This window comes from Platalea leucorodia, assembly GCF_965183815.1.
Source record: "Platalea leucorodia genome assembly, chromosome: 8".
Lineage (NCBI taxonomy): Eukaryota > Metazoa > Chordata > Aves > Pelecaniformes > Threskiornithidae > Platalea > Platalea leucorodia.
In genome coordinates this window covers 14,632,388-14,651,306 of record NC_138830.1, presented here as the reverse complement: position 1 = coordinate 14,651,306, position 18,919 = coordinate 14,632,388, and the positions used below count along the sequence as shown (strand labels likewise).

The window sequence follows — 18,919 nt, the reverse complement described above, 5'->3', positions numbered from 1 at the left end:
CGCGTGTGGACTTACGGCAGAAGGTTGCGTTCCTCCACACAGGTATCTTGACACCAAGCGACTGGCAGGCGTCCGCGTAGGACTGCAAGCTCTTGCACAGGGCCTCGCGATCCAGCCCCAGCTCACACAGGTCATAAAGGCAGGTGTTAAAGTAGTCGCTGGGGCTCACCACAGCGTGGCACATCTGAAACGGGCCGCTGGCGTCAGTGAGGAGCCCGCAGAAGCGGCTGCTGGCAATGACTTGCTTGTCCGTCTCACTGCAGGCTGGGGTGGGGAGCGGTCCGGCTGCGCAGCTGTGGAAGGACAGGCAGAAGGGCCCCTGGGTCATCCGTGGGCTTCTCCTGGTGCCTCCCCCTCCCCTTGCCCGACACGTCCCCAGACCTGCTGGGGGGCCACACGCACCTGCTGTCGTTGGACACCTGCCAGCTGTTGCCCAGGCTGGTGGAGTCTGGCTCCATCACCCCTTCCGGGTTCAGGAAGTCATCTGCTGCCATCCCGTTGTAGTTCCCACACATGCCACAAACCTTCTGCCCAAAGGTGCTCGGAAGCATCACCTCCACCCGATGCTTCCCATCAAACTTCACTCTCAAGCCAAAGTCTGTCGTGACCACAGTGTAGAACCCGCTGGATGAGACCTGCACGCCCACGGATGGGGTGCAGGGCAGGAGCTCTGCCACTCCGTTGACCTGCAAGGACAGAAACCGAGATAGGGTTGGAGCAACCCATTTGGCGCAGCTCTCTCCTCTCGCACAGCCCCACCGCCTCTCCTCCTTGCGCTTACCGTCACTGCTCCACCCTTCCCCAGCCTTATCCGCTGGCCAGCCACGTCGACATCCACATATCGGACATAGGACACGCGAGTGTTGCTTCCCCTGTGCTCATTGGCCGCTTCCACGTTGAAGTAGGGCAGCGAGCTGTTGCTCTCGCACAGCTTGGAGAGGGTGTAGGTGCAGGTGCCCATGAAGTGGTGGAGCTGCTTGTCGAACGTGTGGTAGTGAGGGTCTCCCTCCACCACGCAGGTCCCTACTCACAGTGGAAAGACCAGAGGAAACATTCAGTTAAGCACCTCCTGCCGCCTCTGCTGCCCGGCAGGCCCTGCACAAAGGACGGTGGCCCCATGACGGGTCTACTCTACTCACCTGAGTCTGGCGCGGGTGGTAGCGTGGGATGCCCTGTTGAAGGTGTGGTGGTGGCGGTGGTGGTGGCTGGTGGTGGCGGAGTCACATCGCCTACTAAAGAGACAATGGTAGAAGCAAATCAGTCCTCCTTGACCGGCTCTTGTTCAAGACAGAAGCCACATTGACTGCCACAAGACGCGCAATGTTCCTCAAGCTGCCCTTCCCCGGGCCGAGCCTTGTACCTACTTGAAATCACAATCTTCCCCATTTTATAAATTACATATGAAAGAACCGAAACGGAAAGGCAGATTTATATGGCATAAGGCAATGCCATAGAGAGATACCCAAAGAAATGACATGAAGCAAATAAGTAGCACTGGTAGTAAAAATTGTAGGTGCCCTTCTACAACCCATTGACTAGCATATGTGATTGGCTAAAATTATGTGTCAATGGAGGTGGTGAAGAATCTGTTGTAGTTGTTGGTGGTACAGGGTTAGGGACAGCTTCTGTTAGTAGAAAAGACAAGGCAATATAATAAGTTATAACATTACAGGGTGAACACTACTTATACACCAACATACTGGTGGTGTATGAAGGTCATACTGTCTGCACATATTGGCAGGTCTGGGAGTGAGTAGCCTGCCAGCGGACGCCATATAGCAGAAACAAATAACTCTTAGGGCACTGGTCGTTTCTAATCAGAGAGTTTTGTTGTTTCTTCAAAATTATATTTATTTCTTAGGAATGTGACAGCTGTAAGAGCCTTCTACTGACAGACACAACAGAGTCGTGTTGTGAAGTCTTTCCTCCTGCCTGCTTCTGCTTGCTAACAAATATTAGCATCTTCTCCACCTATTCTTTATCCATCACAAAGATATCTTCTAAAAGAAGCGGTCCTCTTGGTGTACTTGTATGTGTGAGCTAGCAACACCAGGGTGAGTATTCTCTTGATGTCATGTTCATTCACCTGGTGACATGCAGATGAGTGATGGATCTGAATCTTTGGAAGTACAACAGACTGACTAAAACCTTCAGAGCATGCATGCATTCACTCCTGCCCCTTTGCAGAACAAAGAACAACTCTCCTCATCCAGGTACTCTCCTATTGCACCCTTGTGAGCCCTCTACCATGCACTGAGTGTGCAATAACAGTCAGTGTACAAGGCGATAATCAAGTGATGAATTGGTTCATGGAGAACAATGCTTTCCAAACTACTTATAGATGCAGTATAGGTATATCATAGAATCATAGAATGTCCTGAGTTGGAAGGGACCCACAAGGATCATTGAGTCCAACTCCTGTCCCTGCATAGGACAACCCCAAAATTCACACCATATGTCTGAGGGTGTTGTCCAAATGCTTCTTGAATGTTGTCAGGCTTGGTGCCATGACTACGTCCCAGGGGAGCGTGTTCCAGTGCTCCACACCCCCTGGGTGAAGAGCCTTTTCCTAATATCCAACCTAAACCTCCCCTCTTCCTGCTGTTCCCTCGGGTTCTATCATTGGTCGCCAGGGAGAAGAGATCAGTGCCTGCCCCTCCTCCTTCTCTCGTGAGGAAGCTGTAGACCGCAATGAGGTCTCCCCTCAATCTCCTCTTCTCCAGGCTGAACAGACCAAGTGATTTCAGCTGCTCCTCATACGGCTTCCCCTCTAAATCAGTCACCATCTTTGTGGCTCTCCTCTGGACACTCTCTAGTAGCTTTGTATCCTTTTTGTACTGTGGCGCCCAAAACTGCACACAGTACTCAAGATGAGGCCGCACCAGTGCAGAGTAGAGCGGGACAAGCACTGGCTTGATGCACCCCAGGACACGGTTGGCCCTCTTGGCTGCCAGGGCACACTGTTGGCTCATGTTCAACTTGTCATCGACCAGAACCCCCAGATCCCTCTCCGCGGGGCTGCTCTCCAGCCTCTCATTCCCCAGTCTGTATGTACATCCAGGGTTGCCATGACCCAGGTGCAAAATCCAGCACTTGCCCATGTTAAACTTCATACAGTTGGTGATCTCCCAGCTCTCTAATTTGTCTAGTTCTTTCTGCAGGGCCTCTCTGCCCTCAGGAGTGTCAACAGCTCCTCCCAGTTTTGTGTCATCGGCAAAGATAGTAATCCTTCCAGTCCTGCATCCAAGTAATTTATGAAGACATTAAAGAGCACTGGCCCTAAGTGATCCCTGCAGAACCCCGCTAGATATAATCACCTAAATGAATCCACAAGTAAGGCAGTTGGTCTTCCATATTACTGACACTGCTAACATTATTTATAAGGAGTAAGCTGTAATATAGAAAACAAGTCATACAAGGACAAGTTAGAGATTTTGAATAATGATGCAGTAACTACATACTATGATGGCACTGCTTTTGCATTAACCATGTGATTCAAACTCAGCCGGATGTGGGGGTTTTGCAAGATACTTATGATTATAATTTAGAAGAAGCCAACAGATTTCACATAACTTGAAGTCTAGTATACACTACTATACTGATAAATCTCTGCACAAAATGATCCCGTTCACTTAATGAGCTCTAACTTCAAAGCTGAAGATATTTTGTAATAACCTGCCTGCAAAATGGGATCAGCTCCTTTGCATGCACTGGTTTCTTGTACACCTGTTTCTTATATGCCCATTTCTTCACATTCAGCTCCCTACTCCAGTGTAAATGCAGTTTTTGCATATCTAGTCCAGAATTGCTCTTTTTGCTCTTTCAACATTGGTGAAAAATTACAGGAATCCTGATAATGGCTGTATTCCCACAATAGATACTTCCCAACAAGCTTTAAGTTAACTTTGTTGTAGAGCTGAGGGAAAAAAAAAACCACAAAAAAAAAACCAGAAGAAAACCTCTTCCTAAGATTATTGTCCTTTGAGATCTAAGATGAAGAAGTTCTGCAAATGACAGTATGAATATCAAACATCATAACCTAAAGACTGCTTGCTAAAGTTGCCTTGGAAGCTAATTTTTCATGTGACAAATGGACATATATTTAGTTTTCATGAGTGTGACTGAAATGGCTGTTCAATCAAACATTCTTGTACAAACAAAAAGGTTGGGAGGACTTTGACTTTTACCAGACCTAATAATTCACTTAACTTTCATCATATTAGTAGCCATACAGTTGAAGAGAGAGAGGAGCACTTTCCTCTTGTCTCTTGGAGTTACGTTAGTGCACCATCCAGTGGCTGAATCATGTGCTAATACGCCTGGGAAAATGAAGAACTGGCTCTCCCTAGACCTCAAAAAAAAAGGCACCAAGTATTTTTCAGAGAATTTTAAAGAAAATTATATGTTCAAAGGGTGTGGACCTGAATGGAAATCTTTGTCCTGGCTAGTGTAAATTTGAAACATTGTATTGTCATTATATGAGCAGTATTTCACAGAGAGCAAGGCCTATTAGGACCTAATGATAGTTTCTATATGGTTTTCAGCAAGTTTCTTGTTCAATTCCCATTTTGTAAGTATTGCATGCTTGTCAGTAAAGACGGGATGAAACTGTAATTCACTTCCAGATCCTAGTCATCCACAGCTTGTGCCAATCTTGGCTGATTTGTTACAGGGTCAGGGATCAAGCTCAAATTGATGATTCATAGTCAGAGCTGTTAGTGCAACTCAGCTTTACTGACTCACCGCTATTTCTTTTTGTGACATATGGCAGTGCTGTGTATTTGCTGAGCTTGTATGAACTGAGATTTGCTGTAAAATGCTGATTAGAGCATTTAATCTGGAATCCAAGACCAATGTGCATAGCCTTGGATGGGTTTAGAAATGCACTTCAGACTTAAAGTGAAGGTAAAGTTTGCTGGACCTTGTGAAAATTGTCACATTTGCAGAGAAGGGGATAGCTTATTCTGAATGTTTGAGGTGGTGAGGAAAGATTTAGGAAGAAACTACAACAAAACATAACATTCAAATGAAGCGAGCTGTAAAGTTTTTGTTATTTCTCTTTTGTGGTTCAAAGTTATGAGGAGTTTCTGTATTGTATATGGAATTGAGTAATGGTCAACAGCTTAAACAAAGATGAGGAAGGAGTATACACTAAGGTGCAAACACAGACTTACCACAGGATCCATCCCTTACTCTCACATTGTCCAGTGCTGTATCCCCATACTCTGTCAGTCCTCGGACAGCCTCAAAAATGACCTAGGCAGGATGCAAAATGAATCACTGCATCAGAGTTGTTTAGGCAAATATGAGACTGTTTCCCTTAGCATGTTTTCAAAATATTCTTTCTGGTCTATCTCTAAAGGCAGGAAGTAAACTGAGGCTATAATAGTTTTTCTACCTTCCCTCAGAAGCCTAAAATATATATTCTGTAATAAGGTAAGGACTTCAAGAAACTTTGTCCTCTGTTTTGTTGGCTGATGATTTATGATAACTAGTTGTCTAGACTCTATGCAGGAGTCCAATGTAGGCAGCATCCTAAAGTTCAAACCTTAACTTACACCAGTCAAACCTGCATTTAATTAAGGCACCTGAAGTCCTTGACTTTGTGATAAAATGAAGGAGGGAAGGAAGGAAAAAGAGAGAAAACTAAATATATTTTGTCCCCTAACTAACAGCACCAGTAAAACTCGGGGGGTTGTTTGTTTCTTCTCTTAGTTCATTGTCACAAAGCATGAGGCCATTATATTTACAAAATATAAACCAAGCAAACCTTGATTATATTTTCTAGTTTACATGCACAACCTTTTGCAGCCTGCAAGGGGAGAACAAATGCTGACACTGTACAAAGAAATTTATTCTGAAAATATAATACCTTTATTGTTCTCTGTGTTGGAAAAGTATGAGTGATGGAACCATAGTTCCACAAGGAACTCTGGTTTCCCTTCCGACTCCACACCACAGACTCCCCTGTGCTGTCTTGGATAAGCACTCTCAGCTCATTCATGTCTTCTGACCCAAACATATAGTACCAGAAGTCGATGCATATTTTTTCAGAAACTACAGTATCTGGGCTCTCAAGTCTGTTAGTGTCAAATGGGATCAGATTACTTGCTTCTTGGTAGATGAAATAGCCTTCTGCAGAGTGAAAAAAATTAAAATATGGTTGAATCTTTGTAACTTGTTAGGTGTCATTTAAAACTGAAGTACAACCCAACTCTAGAAGAAATCAAGGGCATCATTAGCAGTGCAAAGAAACAAAGTAGAGGGTGTTTGGAATTTACATTGCAATGGTTAGCACCATGTAGTTATCTAAACTAGAATGTGAGCTGGAGAGCAAAGCAAATACATCCCATCTCACATGAACAGTTATTTTGGCATCACAGATAAAGATGTAGGCCTCTTTCAAGAGACAGCATCTCCAAACACAGTGCCCCACTGATCCATGTTCAGTTTAATGTTTCCTCAAAGGAAAATAATGCAACCTGCTATATACCTTCTCTTGCAGGATATATTTTTTTCTAAAGATTTTGGTCTCAAGATGAGCAAATCCCTAGCACAAGGAAAATTCCAACCCATCAGCATTTGGTTTTGTCTCAAAATGGAAGGGACAGAAAGCAATGCAGATATATCCATGAAAATATTTACGTTTGACATTATGAAAAGCAATGAAACTTTTCAAAATTCAGAAACTCACAGTATTTCTTTTAGGAATTGAAATGCTTTAGTCTGAATTGGTTCAATATGAGATCACATTTTGCTCTACTAGGGCTGAAGTTATTTCTTCCCATGGGCTAAAGTCAAAGCTACATTTCCCCAGTGCAGTTAAAGTCAAGTCTCTCCCATCTCGCTATGGAATGGAATCAAAAAGAAATGAATGACCATTTCTATATGGTTAAGTATGGCTCCACACATAGCATCTAACATTCAGTCATATGTTTTAGTTGCCAAGAAAATGTAAATCACATTTAAAGCTATATGGTCTGCGTCAATTCAAAAAACAATACAATTATTATTTGTGTGAATCCAAATTAAAAATACTAAAAATGCAGAAAATTATTTAGCAAAAATCCCAACTAATACTGTTCTAATCCACTTTCGGAGTCTGACAGTAGCTGATCTTTCAGTCTCGGGATAATTACAGAAAGCAGTATGACTGCAGACTCATCCCCCATAAATGGATCTGCTAGTGCAAGGATAGCAGTTCAAACAGATAGAGATGGAGACATACTAAGCACTTGTTTGATGATATGACTATGTAGGACCCCAATTTTTCAATCACATGTAGCTGAGGACAAGCTTTTTAAAAATATTCTTTAATTTCAGAGTTGATCTTGTAATACTTTGCCAGCATGAACATTATCTAGTGCGCGTAGAGAGATCATCGCATTTATTGCCATTAGCTGATAACGGTGTAATTTGGCCATGAGACCTATCTTGAATAATGATCTGTTGCACATCACTGCATCCTCTATGAGGCCTTAAGTATCACATAATTAGCTTCCTTCTACTTCCGTGCACTGATAAAGATTTCCAACCCATGACGGGGCAACCCAGTTTAATTTACTCAGAACTGACACATGAAAAGTCAAAGAAGACAGGTGTCAGCATGAAACGAAACTGACACATTTCAACAGGCTTCATGAATCTCTTTTCTCTTTCAAAGAAAGAAGAATAAAGGTAGTCAAGCTGTCTTCAAAAGGAAATCAACAATGCCACAACCGAGCACTTACTTCCATCAGGATAGTCTCCACTAGGACCCGTTCCACCAGTCGGAGTGTCATGCTTGGTTCGTATCCACATTCCATGGTTGGCATTGCAAGGTTGGGTCCAGTCACAAAATGGTCTTGAGTTGTTGTTAAAATCACATCTGGTGAGGTAAGCTGAAATACAACACATTAAAATAAGGAAGAGGAGCTAGTATGTTCAAAATCTGCCTCAGATGTTAACAGCACTAATGACATGAAGTTACCTGTTTCAGGATCCCATGTTGTCAAGCCACCAGTTGGTCTTTGCTTGATCCTGCCAAGAAAAACAACACAGTGAAGCCTTTGTGGAATTAGTAACTCAAAAATTGTTTAAGAAAAAATGTTGGGACCTCAACATATATCTTTGGGTGTTTCACTGAAAAACTGAATAGATCCAGGGTTTCATCCATATCTGATTCTTTCTCTTCCCATATGTACTTAGTCCTTCATGATAAAGCTCTGAGAGTGAGTCAAAGGTAGGATATGTTCACTTCATCTAGTGTGGAAGGATCCTCTGCTCTTTATCCCACTGAACTGAAAGAAGACCAGCTCTCCTAGGTACAGGGAGCTATGGAAGGGATGGATGGATGCAGCTCAGCTCAGACAATACCAGGATAATAGCAAAGACTTGCTATTAACTTGCTCATGGCATCGTCATCCCCACTGTTGCAAAGTGTGTAAATGCCAGTAAACTAGTATACCGTGTAACGCTGTTATTTGTTGGAAGGCTATATATTTCCTTTAACCCCTGCAAATCTCTCATGGCACAAAGCTGTCATCTCATTCAGCTCTTCTAATTTACCCTGAAAATGCTGCAGAACAAAAGTAGTTACAAATGCATAGTCCTTGTGGTGCTACAAAGTCCTGCAGAGATGAGTTGACACAAGACCAAAATCTCACCACAGATCACAGCATAAATGGCTCTCTTTGGATGTTTTGCATAGGGAAGGGATTTCCAGGACTGCAAGGCAGACATCCTCTGACAGTGGTCCACAGTTTCAGGAGGCAGGGTTCAGTTCCAACCTCTGGGGTGCCCCCTCCTTAATTATCCTTGTTGTGCTTGACACAGTATAGAGAATCTGTCCTTAAGTGAACGGATTGCAGTGAATGTCCCCACTGCCCCTCAAAATCTAAGCAATAGTATTCAGAGAAACTAGGGAGACTAGGAGCAAATATCACACAATCAATTAATCAATGAAATGCAGCAAGCAACTGGAAAACAGACTGAGCTAAGGCCAAGGTGGAAAGAGAATATGAGGACAGATGAAGTAAGAAAATTGTCTTCGCTGTTCATTCCTGTATTTCTTCTTCCATGAGAAAGGGAAAGATGTCACAAGTTACCACTTGTTCTCTATTCAGTGTTATCAATTAACTGTTACACATCAGGCAAGTCCTAGTGCAAAGGTTACTGTAGGTATATTCAGAGTCAAAAGTGGTTTATAACTACTGTGGTTATTTTGTCAAGATCTCTGCTCTTCAGAAGTGCGATTAGAAATCCACGTTTCAGGTTTCTCTTACAGACAGGAGCCAGCCAGTGCAGAATTAGGCAACAACAAAATTGAATTATTTCTTGATTTTAAAAATGACATGGTTCAATTATACAACATTCCACATTTAAAAAGTGAAGAAAAGATATTTATCATTAACAGCTAAGCTACATTCAGTACTGTGCTACTTACCCTGTGGTATTCAGCACGGAAATACAGAATAAAATTAAAGTGTATTGTAAGTGCCAGAGGGTCCCCATGCTAGAAGACAGAGTTAAGTCTTCTGTGTGGTACAGTTTGCATAGTAATCCACCAGCTGTACTCAGCAAGGAGGAAATGAGGACGACCTACAGTGAAACAGAAGAATATATTGACCAGAGGGTGGAGGTGATTATAAAAATCTGTCCAACCGTGTATCAGTTATGTTCCCTGGGTTATCTACCTCGAGAAAAGCACATATGGACCAAAAGATCATATTCCGTGTCACTTGCTTTGACATCCTTAGTTGTTTGCTGAAGAAATTGATTTAATTTTGGCAATTTTTGTTGCTGCTGTTGGATATTAAAAAAGTCTGCAATTTTAAAGCGATTTTTCTCACATGCATAGCAAGACAGCTTTCTTCATTTTAAAACTCCTGCCCAGCTTTCACTGCTAGTAGAAGTGAGATTTCTCATGTTGACTGAATTTTCTCCCTTTCTGAAACTAGGACTCAGCAGAGGAGATAACAAGCTTTCCATTTACTCACAACAGTCATGTTGTCATAGGCACAATTCAGAAACTTGCTGAAATATTATTGCGACCGTATTGCCCCTGCTTAAAAATAAAAGGATCATTTTCTGGGCTGCAATGAAGTCTCTGTTGGTTGCTGGCAAAGAAAAAGCAGGCGGATCATTCCCACCGCCACTTGGGCCTTTGCTGTTCTGTTCTTTTACAGTATTTCTTGCATTGGGGTCTGCAAAGAAATGGCTCCAAGGCAGCCAAATTCCCTACTTCAGCTGGATTTCATGAGCAATGAGAATCAAAGGAGTATCAGAAAGTGTACAGTGTTTCCTTGCATTGCCTGGAAACCCCAGACCATGGCTCTTTTTTTTTTTTTTCTAAAAGGAGGATGTCTCTGGGACTGGGGCTTTCTGGAAAAGTGGCCTCTTAGTTTCCCCTTGTGATTATATTCTGATTATTAAGGTCATTAATGCTTCATAATTTATGTCTGGAATTTCTTCAACTCCCTTTCCCCCTGCTCAGCACAAAATATTTTCACTTGCCATTAACAAGTAACTGAGGAGGCTGCTTACAGAAACAAGAGAAATAAGGAAGGATCAAGGGACGCTCGGCAGAAACACAAACATATTTCAAGTTAGATGTTAACTGATGTGTTGACAATGGGCCTGTGGCTGCATTCTGCCACAAGCTCATGCCCCACACAAGCCCCTCCAAAGACAGAGGGTGGATGTTCACTTGGCTGGTGATCATCCCCTCCAATAAAAATCCTTTCCTAGGAAAATGTGTGTATTTTTGCCAATCAGTAAACAGGGAAAAGGATTTCTGTGATTTAGAGAAAAAAGAGACACATTCCCTGCATAAAACCATTGACCACACTTTTCCAGTTCAGTTGAGGAGAGCTCAGTGTGAGGGGGAAAATACAAGTGACCTTCAGATAAAAGTTGCATTGAGTGCACTGCATTTTCCACAGGGCTGCTGAGATGCTGGTCCAGCAAGTGTTAATCTGGGCAATAGCTGTCCTTAGCACTGTAACGGGTAGCAAGGGACCCCCCATGTACGCACATGCTTTCCTTCTGCAGACAATTTAGGAATTCCTCGTGAATCTGATGCTGCTCTGTATGATTCTGACAAGAAGATGTGAGTCCATCTTGGAAAGAAAGCAACCCTCTGGTAAATCCATCCATCCATTTGATGCACTGTCTTTGACCCCGTCTCACCTATAGCAAATACGAGGCACTGCAGCACCATGAATGCTCCTGTCAATAGAACATGGCATGCTCTCCAGCCATGCTGTGTGACCTCTTCTGTCACTTTGTCACTCCTGTTTAATGCCAGCTCAGGTACTCTGTGAAATGTGAACTGGAGTACTGATTAGGGCTTTTGAGCGAGGGACAAATATTAAACTCTTTTACATATAGGAAGGATGACAAGGAAATGACTTGCCATTTGATTCTAGTGGAACGTGTCAGTATCCTGCATTCCCGACAGTCAAACGGATCATGTTGCAGGCCTACTCTTTCTCTTCTCCATCTGCATGCTTTGTATCTCTGAAAGGTGCCTGGGAGACACTGCCATTTGTATAAAAATACTGTTCTGGACTGCACAGCAACCTGAGGAAGAAGAAGAACAGCAGTTCTTCATTTCTAATACAACAGAGCTAAAATTCTTTCCAAGGAAGGGCATTTGCAGGCAATCTTATAAACAAGTTATGTTTTACTTCTGCCTTAAACCAAGGATGCAAGTGATGCACACCTGGCAGCTAAGCCCTATGACTGGCTTCCCAGTGCTCTATACTGCTGTGTTTATTTTTGAAACCAGACAACAGATTTTGCCCCACCTGCAGCCAGCATTAGAAATTTTCCTCACCTGCTGCCTGTTGACAAGGCATACTGGTGCTTCTCCTGGGAACTAATTGCATTTAGGTGACACAAACAGATTTCCCCCATAAAATCTGCAGAAGATGCCGATAGGGATCTTAACTGCATTGGGTTTTTGAATCAATTTTAGTTAAATTGATACAATGTGCATGAGTAAAAGGATCCCTCTGTTGTTTCTATTCAGGTAATAATTAAGTTCTTCCTCTGTCCTAACAAATGTCTGAGTCAGCTTTTGCAGCATGTAATATCTGTTACTGTTTCTGGAACTCCCAGTGCCCTCTGGGCTCCACTCTGCCTTTACTGATGTCATGTATGAGTAGGCACTACCAGATCTCTGGCTTCTTCAGACATCTATCTATGCTGGACTCTTGTTGGAGCCACCCCCAAATCACTGCTCTGGTAAACCTTCACTAAGGAGTTATGACACAAACAATCAGCACCCATAAATCCATAATTCAGATAAATTTAGATATCACAGAAGTGCAACTAATCTCACCTTTGCTCTGTTAAGTAACATGCTTTGATAGGCTGAGGAGGAAGTACACAAAAAAAATCTCTGTTGCTAGAAAATAAATGGATGTTTCTTTGATGAGTAGAGTGTACTTGTGTTCTGTTGAGCACAAGCTGACATTGTTTTTCTAACTGCTGGCTTTCCAAACTGAAGCTTAGGTTTGAAATTCAAGCTGTCTTTTTCCTGGTCTGAGATCTGTAATAATTCTGAAAACAGAATGTAGCATTCTTATTAGAGTGCAGGTGTTGGATTAAAATTTCATTCTCTTTCTTACGGTTTGAACAGTGCAGAGCTAACAGAAATAAAAAGATAGCAGAAATAAAAAGATTCAGTCAGTATTCTCAGTTGTCAATTGCCTATGGACAAAATTCCTGCATGTAAATAGTACTCTTACACTGTGACCTAAAAGAAATGCATTTTCAAGGTAACGTTCATGAGTTTATTAGGTGCTTACAAATGTGTGCTATATGGATAATGTATTATTAAAACTGTAACTATTAAGACCTTTCTCATATTTGAGTTGAAATACACTCACAATGTATTTCATTTCCAGCATACCAAGGTAAAAAATATAACATTCCTCCCGGTTAGTGCAATAGAGTTTTTGCTGGCATTCCAATGGATATTTGAATAAGGAAAAGACCATCATAAGTAAAACTACTGTCTTCTTAATTTTGGGGTGCTACACTTGCAATCATGAGATTAGTAACTCAGTTCATAAAAGCCCAGAAATTTTTCCAAGTCTGACTCTTAATAATAGATGAGATATAAAAGACAACTTTGAATACGTATTTTGGGAGCAGATCTCTGGCAGGAGGAAACTGCTGATATTTATCTCTTTAACTGCCTTCTTTATATAGGGTTGTTTTTTTTATTCAGTGATAATCTAATTGACTGCTTCTGACTCACGATGTATTTTACATTTTTTGGCTTGGATACAGAACAAAGCTGTGGTTTGCAAAGACTGTTCTCTAAGAGTAGTTTCTTTCAGAGGCAGAGTGGTGCTGTATATTTCTGTCAATGAGTTTGTAAAATCAAGCTACCTACAGAGATAAAGGATTTAGACTACTGCAAAGGTCTGATTCCACTCTTGCACTGTTTCGATTCCAATATTCTACTGTAAAAGTTGGTGGTGTTGGTCCTCGTTCATTCTAGTGTAAATGAAAGGGATTCCTGGCTCACTCTCTATAACATAACTGGTATTACAGATGCAGCTGTGTCTAAAATTAGAAATCTCAGGCTTGGCTTAATGAATACTGAAGTTTGTTTGAATTTTCAGCTCACCATTGCGCACTCCTTTGACGCTGATGAAGACTGCATTCTCTGCCATCCTCAGCATGCTGACATTAGCAAGCCTTTCACTTACTTGAACCTCATTTTAAACAGCTGTTTGTGCCTGGTTGTTTTTTTTTCTACAGATCCCAAATGAATTGGTGCCATTCTTTGCCTTCCAACCCGATTCCTCATGCCCTGAGTAATCCTGCAAACCTCTTACCTCTTCCTGGTCATTTCAGGAAGGGTGACTTCTCCCATCTGTTACCTCCTGCGTAAGGCTGCTTCCTCTGAAGGTATTGTCCTAAGGTGCAGTCACTTCTTACAGCAAGAGCGCCCTGGATATCCAACGGCTCCTGCAAGCTATTAAACCTTGTTATTACAGTTGCTTCACAAAAACTCCTAGTACAATTTTCTTTTTATGTAAATATATAGAAATGTACAATTATCAATTACTTAAAAATGAAGAAACTTGTCAACATCTATTCATATGTCTTTTCTGATCTAAATCCTACACTTCCCATGACTACTGGAGCTATGTACTGCTCTCCATTACCTAGATCACAGACACCTCCCTGCCTGGTCTACAGGAAAACCCACTGAGAGGTGACTGAGTTGAGCTAAAAAAAGTCTCAGTCTGGCAGCTCCTGCTGCTTTTACCAATGGAGAGAGACAGGAAAGTTAACCTATTGCTCAGTCTTCCCCAGATCATAAACTAAACCCACTCCAGACCCCAGCAAGGTATGAAGCTTGTGAAATGCATTGCTATTTGTACTTCGTTCTACAAGCTCTACATCGGAGATGAACTAAACTGAAATGGAGATCACTTGTGTCATTGACGGGTTCAGAGTAAGTGATCAGCATTCTGCTGTTTGCTTTGGAGTGAACTGTATTTATAAAAGAGTACTTGAGTTTTGAGCTATGCAGGAAAACAAGGCTTATGTCTCCGGAGGTAAGCGGGGTTCCTTATCAGCAAAGCACGTAGGACTCTAGATGCCATTTGGGTGTGTTTGCATACTTATATATACATAAAAATTTATGTGAATGAAGTTTGGGAAATACAGCGGGCCGCAGGAAATTATTTTTTTTGTGTGTATGACTGTGATTTCCTTTTCCAGAAACCAAAGATAGTTGGATAGCATTTTCTATCAGATTGAGTCTGCTCAAAGTGTGACATTGTAGAAGTCATAATTGTATTTTGATCAAGCTGAAATGCTTCGGTTTGGGTTCTGATGGTCAAAATTCAAACTTTACACATTTAAGACCTCCAAGCTTCCCTGTTTGCCACTGAATCTTAAAATCATGGATAATCAAAGTCAAACACATGTAGAAAAAAGATGAAGAATACCAACTACCATGCTGCTATAAAGTGAAATGTTGATTAAGAAACAGAACACATGCATATAAATTGCTTTTACGACCTAAATTAAGACATGATCTTCAACCTTTAAATATGATATAATCTGTTGAGAAAGAGTGCCCAAAGCAGTGGATATGGACCCAAGAGGAAAGCCTCTGGATACGTTATTTTAGAGTTCAGTAGGTAGAAAGGCATGGCAATGTAGCCTCTCACTGCTGAAAGAAAGAGCCTGAGTGGAGGATGTGACCTGGGAAATGCACACCAAACCTAGGAAGCAAATAGTTCTTGGAAACAGGGATGCCAAAGCTGTTGACAGCCAAGGTAGTGATTTCTGAGACACCCAGTTCTTGCTGAGCATCACTGATTTGTATTATACCGATAAGAGTAAGGAAATGAGTGGCTATTAACATGATTCAGAAAGATAAAATACGTTGCTGTTATCCTAAAATCATATATGACCCCAGAAAGGTAGAAGCTTCTACAGAAATAAGCAACCTTTGCATACTTAACAATGTAGGGCTGGAAAACACTTTTGCTAGACCCCTGCAGTGATGCCTCATTGAGAATAGATATATCTGCCACATACAATCTTCCTTCTTCCTTCTTTTCTTGGGCATAGGGAAATTGAACAATAATACTATAGTTTCCAAGGCAGATCAATAATATCAGAATATTTTACCCTTATTTCAGGATAGTATGCCCACGTGTGTAATTGTATGAGTAAAACTATGGCAATGTTTTGATTCATCTGGAATTATATCAGCCAACATTCCCCAGCTGGACAGGCCCATGGCAATGCATACAAATTGTAGAATCATACCATAATTAAAGGAGGAATTAAAACTCTGAAAGTCACCTGATTCACAACCTGCTTAAAGCCTAAGTAACTTTAAAATTATATTAAGGTGATCTGGGCCTTGTCTAGTCACGATAGAAATACCATGACCTATCTGGGTCCCTTTCTTATTCCTGTGTTTGACCACCTCCATTGTGAAGACTTTTTAATGTAATTAGCAATATATACCCATCATGGAATGAGCTTCTCTTCACACCTGCATTCAGGAATGCATGCAGAAGTGCCTGTAAACGTGCTCTAACCAGGAATAACACAATACAGAGCAGACAGATCTTTCTTTGATAGCCAAACCAGACAAGAGAGAACATGTGATTTACCTGGATAGTACATGAGCAGGACTTAAAACTGTGAGCGTTGAAAATTGATGTTAGGCTTCAGAAATCATCTTGTGATGGCTTAATAATAACAAAGCTTACATCTCTGCTTTTTCTTCACTGCCCTAAGAGCTCTGAGCCTCCAGGTCATCATCAGGTTGTTTTCAGGTTTTCAAAGAAGTAGAATGCTTCTCTCCCTTGTTTGTTTTTAAGCAAAACACCATCTGAGAGTCAAAAATATCTGCTTAACTCCACAAGTTTAGGTTTATGAAAACAATTTCTTAAGACTAGGATCAAAATGGGAAAATTAGCAATGATAAAGAAACACCTGAGTAAAGCTGGGAAACAGAAGCAGAAGCAATTCCCTTCACACTGTTAATGTTGTAAGTACAGGACTTCCAAGAGAAGCAAACCAGTAAATCTTCCCTGTAGTTTTGAATAAGCTTTTTAGAGATGGAGTGTATGACACCCCCAAGTCCTGACAAATTCTCTTTATTCTAGGCCTGCTATACAAGGACTATAGCAGAGGATAATCTGTGAGAAAAGCTGTATCAAAAAAAAACCTAAATAAAATTAAGTATACTAATCAGTTAAGATTTTGCTACAGAAAACAGCTTTCATTTTATCCAACAGTTCTGTTGCCTTGTGTTAACATGCAAATCCAGAAGAGGAATAAAATGAAGAAAATAATAATACGATAACATACTTAGAAAAATCTTTTAAGTAACCATAGGCTGTAAAGCATTGCTCTAGGCTCTCTTTGCATGCAGACAGCTAGGAACAGGTTTCCAGACTGCTGTGCTCAAAGGACCAGGTGCAATAAATTACTCTAGTTGCATTCACTCAGTGAAGCCACATGGGTTTGCTCCTTATTTCTGAAAATTTTTACCCAGGGTCAGGTTTCAGAGTTGCTGGTTTGTTCCCATTTCCCAGGGTGGAACAGTACAAGATGACAGGACTTGCCAGAGGTCACAGAGTGAAAAGGAAACCCAGCCTTTCCTTTATCTCAAACATCTGTTCTGCGAAGTGAGCTCTTGTAGCTTGGTCTCCCACAGCCCACGTGAGTCAGGCTGTCCTTCTGGCCCAGAGGGTATTTAATTTTTCACAGAAAATGCGCAGGCCCAAAGAAGAAAAACGTGAGTGAAATTACCTGTTTAGTTCAGGGACTAGAGCACTCGCCTGATTTGTAAAACACCAAAGTTTCACCAAAGTGAAACAGTGGCAGTGATGGAAGCTACAGGTACACAAGCAGATGAGCAACCCTTAAGGCATGAAGGTGGTCAAATTGCATTGTGTCAGCCATTTAGCAAAGAAAAAACCGTGTATTGGAAAGTGCAGTGAAGGGTGAAGCTTCTTCCTGGAAGGTAAGTACCTGAGACACTGCCAAGCTTCCCCTGGCTTTTGTAAATGCAAATTTGCTTTTGGTGAGATGACGGTAAATCACTTTTGGGAGTCGCCATGGTAAGCCACTGGGGCAGCTGGCCTTGTGAAGGACACTCCCCTGCGCCCGTCAGCGGGCTGGGACATGTGCCAGAGATGCAGGTAACAGCAGCTGGTGGTAAGCAGGGAGTTAAGTTTTGGTACTTAAAACCTGAACTACAAAAGCAAGACAATCTGTGTCGAGCGTAACTTCAGGGCACTGAGTGCACTAAGAGATCTTGCCAGCCCTGCCCAGCCTCACCTGGGGCCTCCACCCACAAACCCTGCCCATGGGCCCAGCAGCTCCATTTCAGTCCAGCCTGGGGCCTTGCCACAGCCCTGCCCTGCCCGGCTGCGGGCCCTGCGGGCTGACATCCTGGCTTGCCCCCACAGCCCCAGCCATCCCAGGCTGTCCCCGACCCTGGTTTCCTCACTGAGCCTCATCCTGAAGCCGCATGTAGGCTCACGCCTCAGCCTGGGGGGTCAGGAACTGCCCCGGGCGGGTCAGAGCCGGTTCCAGCTGGCTCAGGAGCTGGTGCATGAGGGGCCCGTGCTGCAGCCGGCCGGGGGGCTGCTGGTGTGGTGCCTCCGCTGACAGGGAAGAGACTGGTACACGGATGGAAGCCGTGGCGGGCAGGACCCCAGTGTCTCACACCGCCTGTCTCCTCACAGGAGGAGGTTCTCCACGTTGAGATTGTTTTACCCATTACGCAGTCCCCTATGGGGCTTTCACGATCGGGGGATCGTGCAGTAATGCCATAGCAATCTTTCATTCGTGCTGGAGTCACTCTTTAATTTCATTTCTGATGTCTGGTCTGATTTTGATCTGTGAGAAAGTCAGCTGTTGAGCAAGCACCATGGCAGTGATTTCTTCCTTGAGTCCAAACTCCATCTTCACCACACCTGGTGTTTAAAAGAGTGAGCTTTGACTGACACCATGACAGCACGGCCCGCGTGTAGCTGGCTGGAGTCCAGTATCTGCTCCTGTTTGCGGACCCGCTGAATTAGTACTTCGTCGCAAGCTGCTTCGTCTTGATGTTTGTGCAAAGTTGTCAACTGCTTTGATATATGCAGATAAAACAAGGAAAATGAGAAAAGAACTATTGTTTCAGTTATCTTGCTAGATTTTAATGTCAGTATTAGGTTTGGGTAGGCCTGAAAAGCATGGGTAGTTTTTAAAGGTTAAGTCAAACAGCCAGCTATCATGACCTTTGCCTTTTGCTTAATATCCTGGGATTGGGTAAGATCACGTCCAATCTTTTGCCTTTCAGACCCGGTTCAATGAGGTGTTTAAGGACACCTTCTGACAGGCCTGTGTTTTGCCCTATTGATCTCAGTAAGCTTAGACAAGGCCTCAA

At 42.5% G+C, this 18,919-nt stretch overlaps 1 protein-coding gene across 1 annotated transcript in view; it reads right to left on the bottom strand.

Annotated features, from left to right (window-relative positions):
• LOC309593895 (IgGFc-binding protein-like) overlaps positions 1-7,805 on the bottom strand; it is a gene marked incomplete at both ends in the record, with an annotated part of 50,852 nt that extends 43,047 nt beyond the window's left edge. The window contains 6 exons of the mRNA XM_082319046.1: positions 16-293; positions 403-686; positions 782-1,023; positions 1,140-1,229; positions 5,175-5,256; positions 7,731-7,805. Coding sequence (XP_082175172.1) covers positions 16-293; positions 403-686; positions 782-1,023; positions 1,140-1,229; positions 5,175-5,256; positions 7,731-7,805 — 1,051 coding nt within the window. The remainder of the gene's footprint in view (positions 1-15; positions 294-402; positions 687-781; positions 1,024-1,139; positions 1,230-5,174; positions 5,257-7,730) is intronic.
• Positions 7,806-18,919: the final 11,114 nt, after the last annotated feature.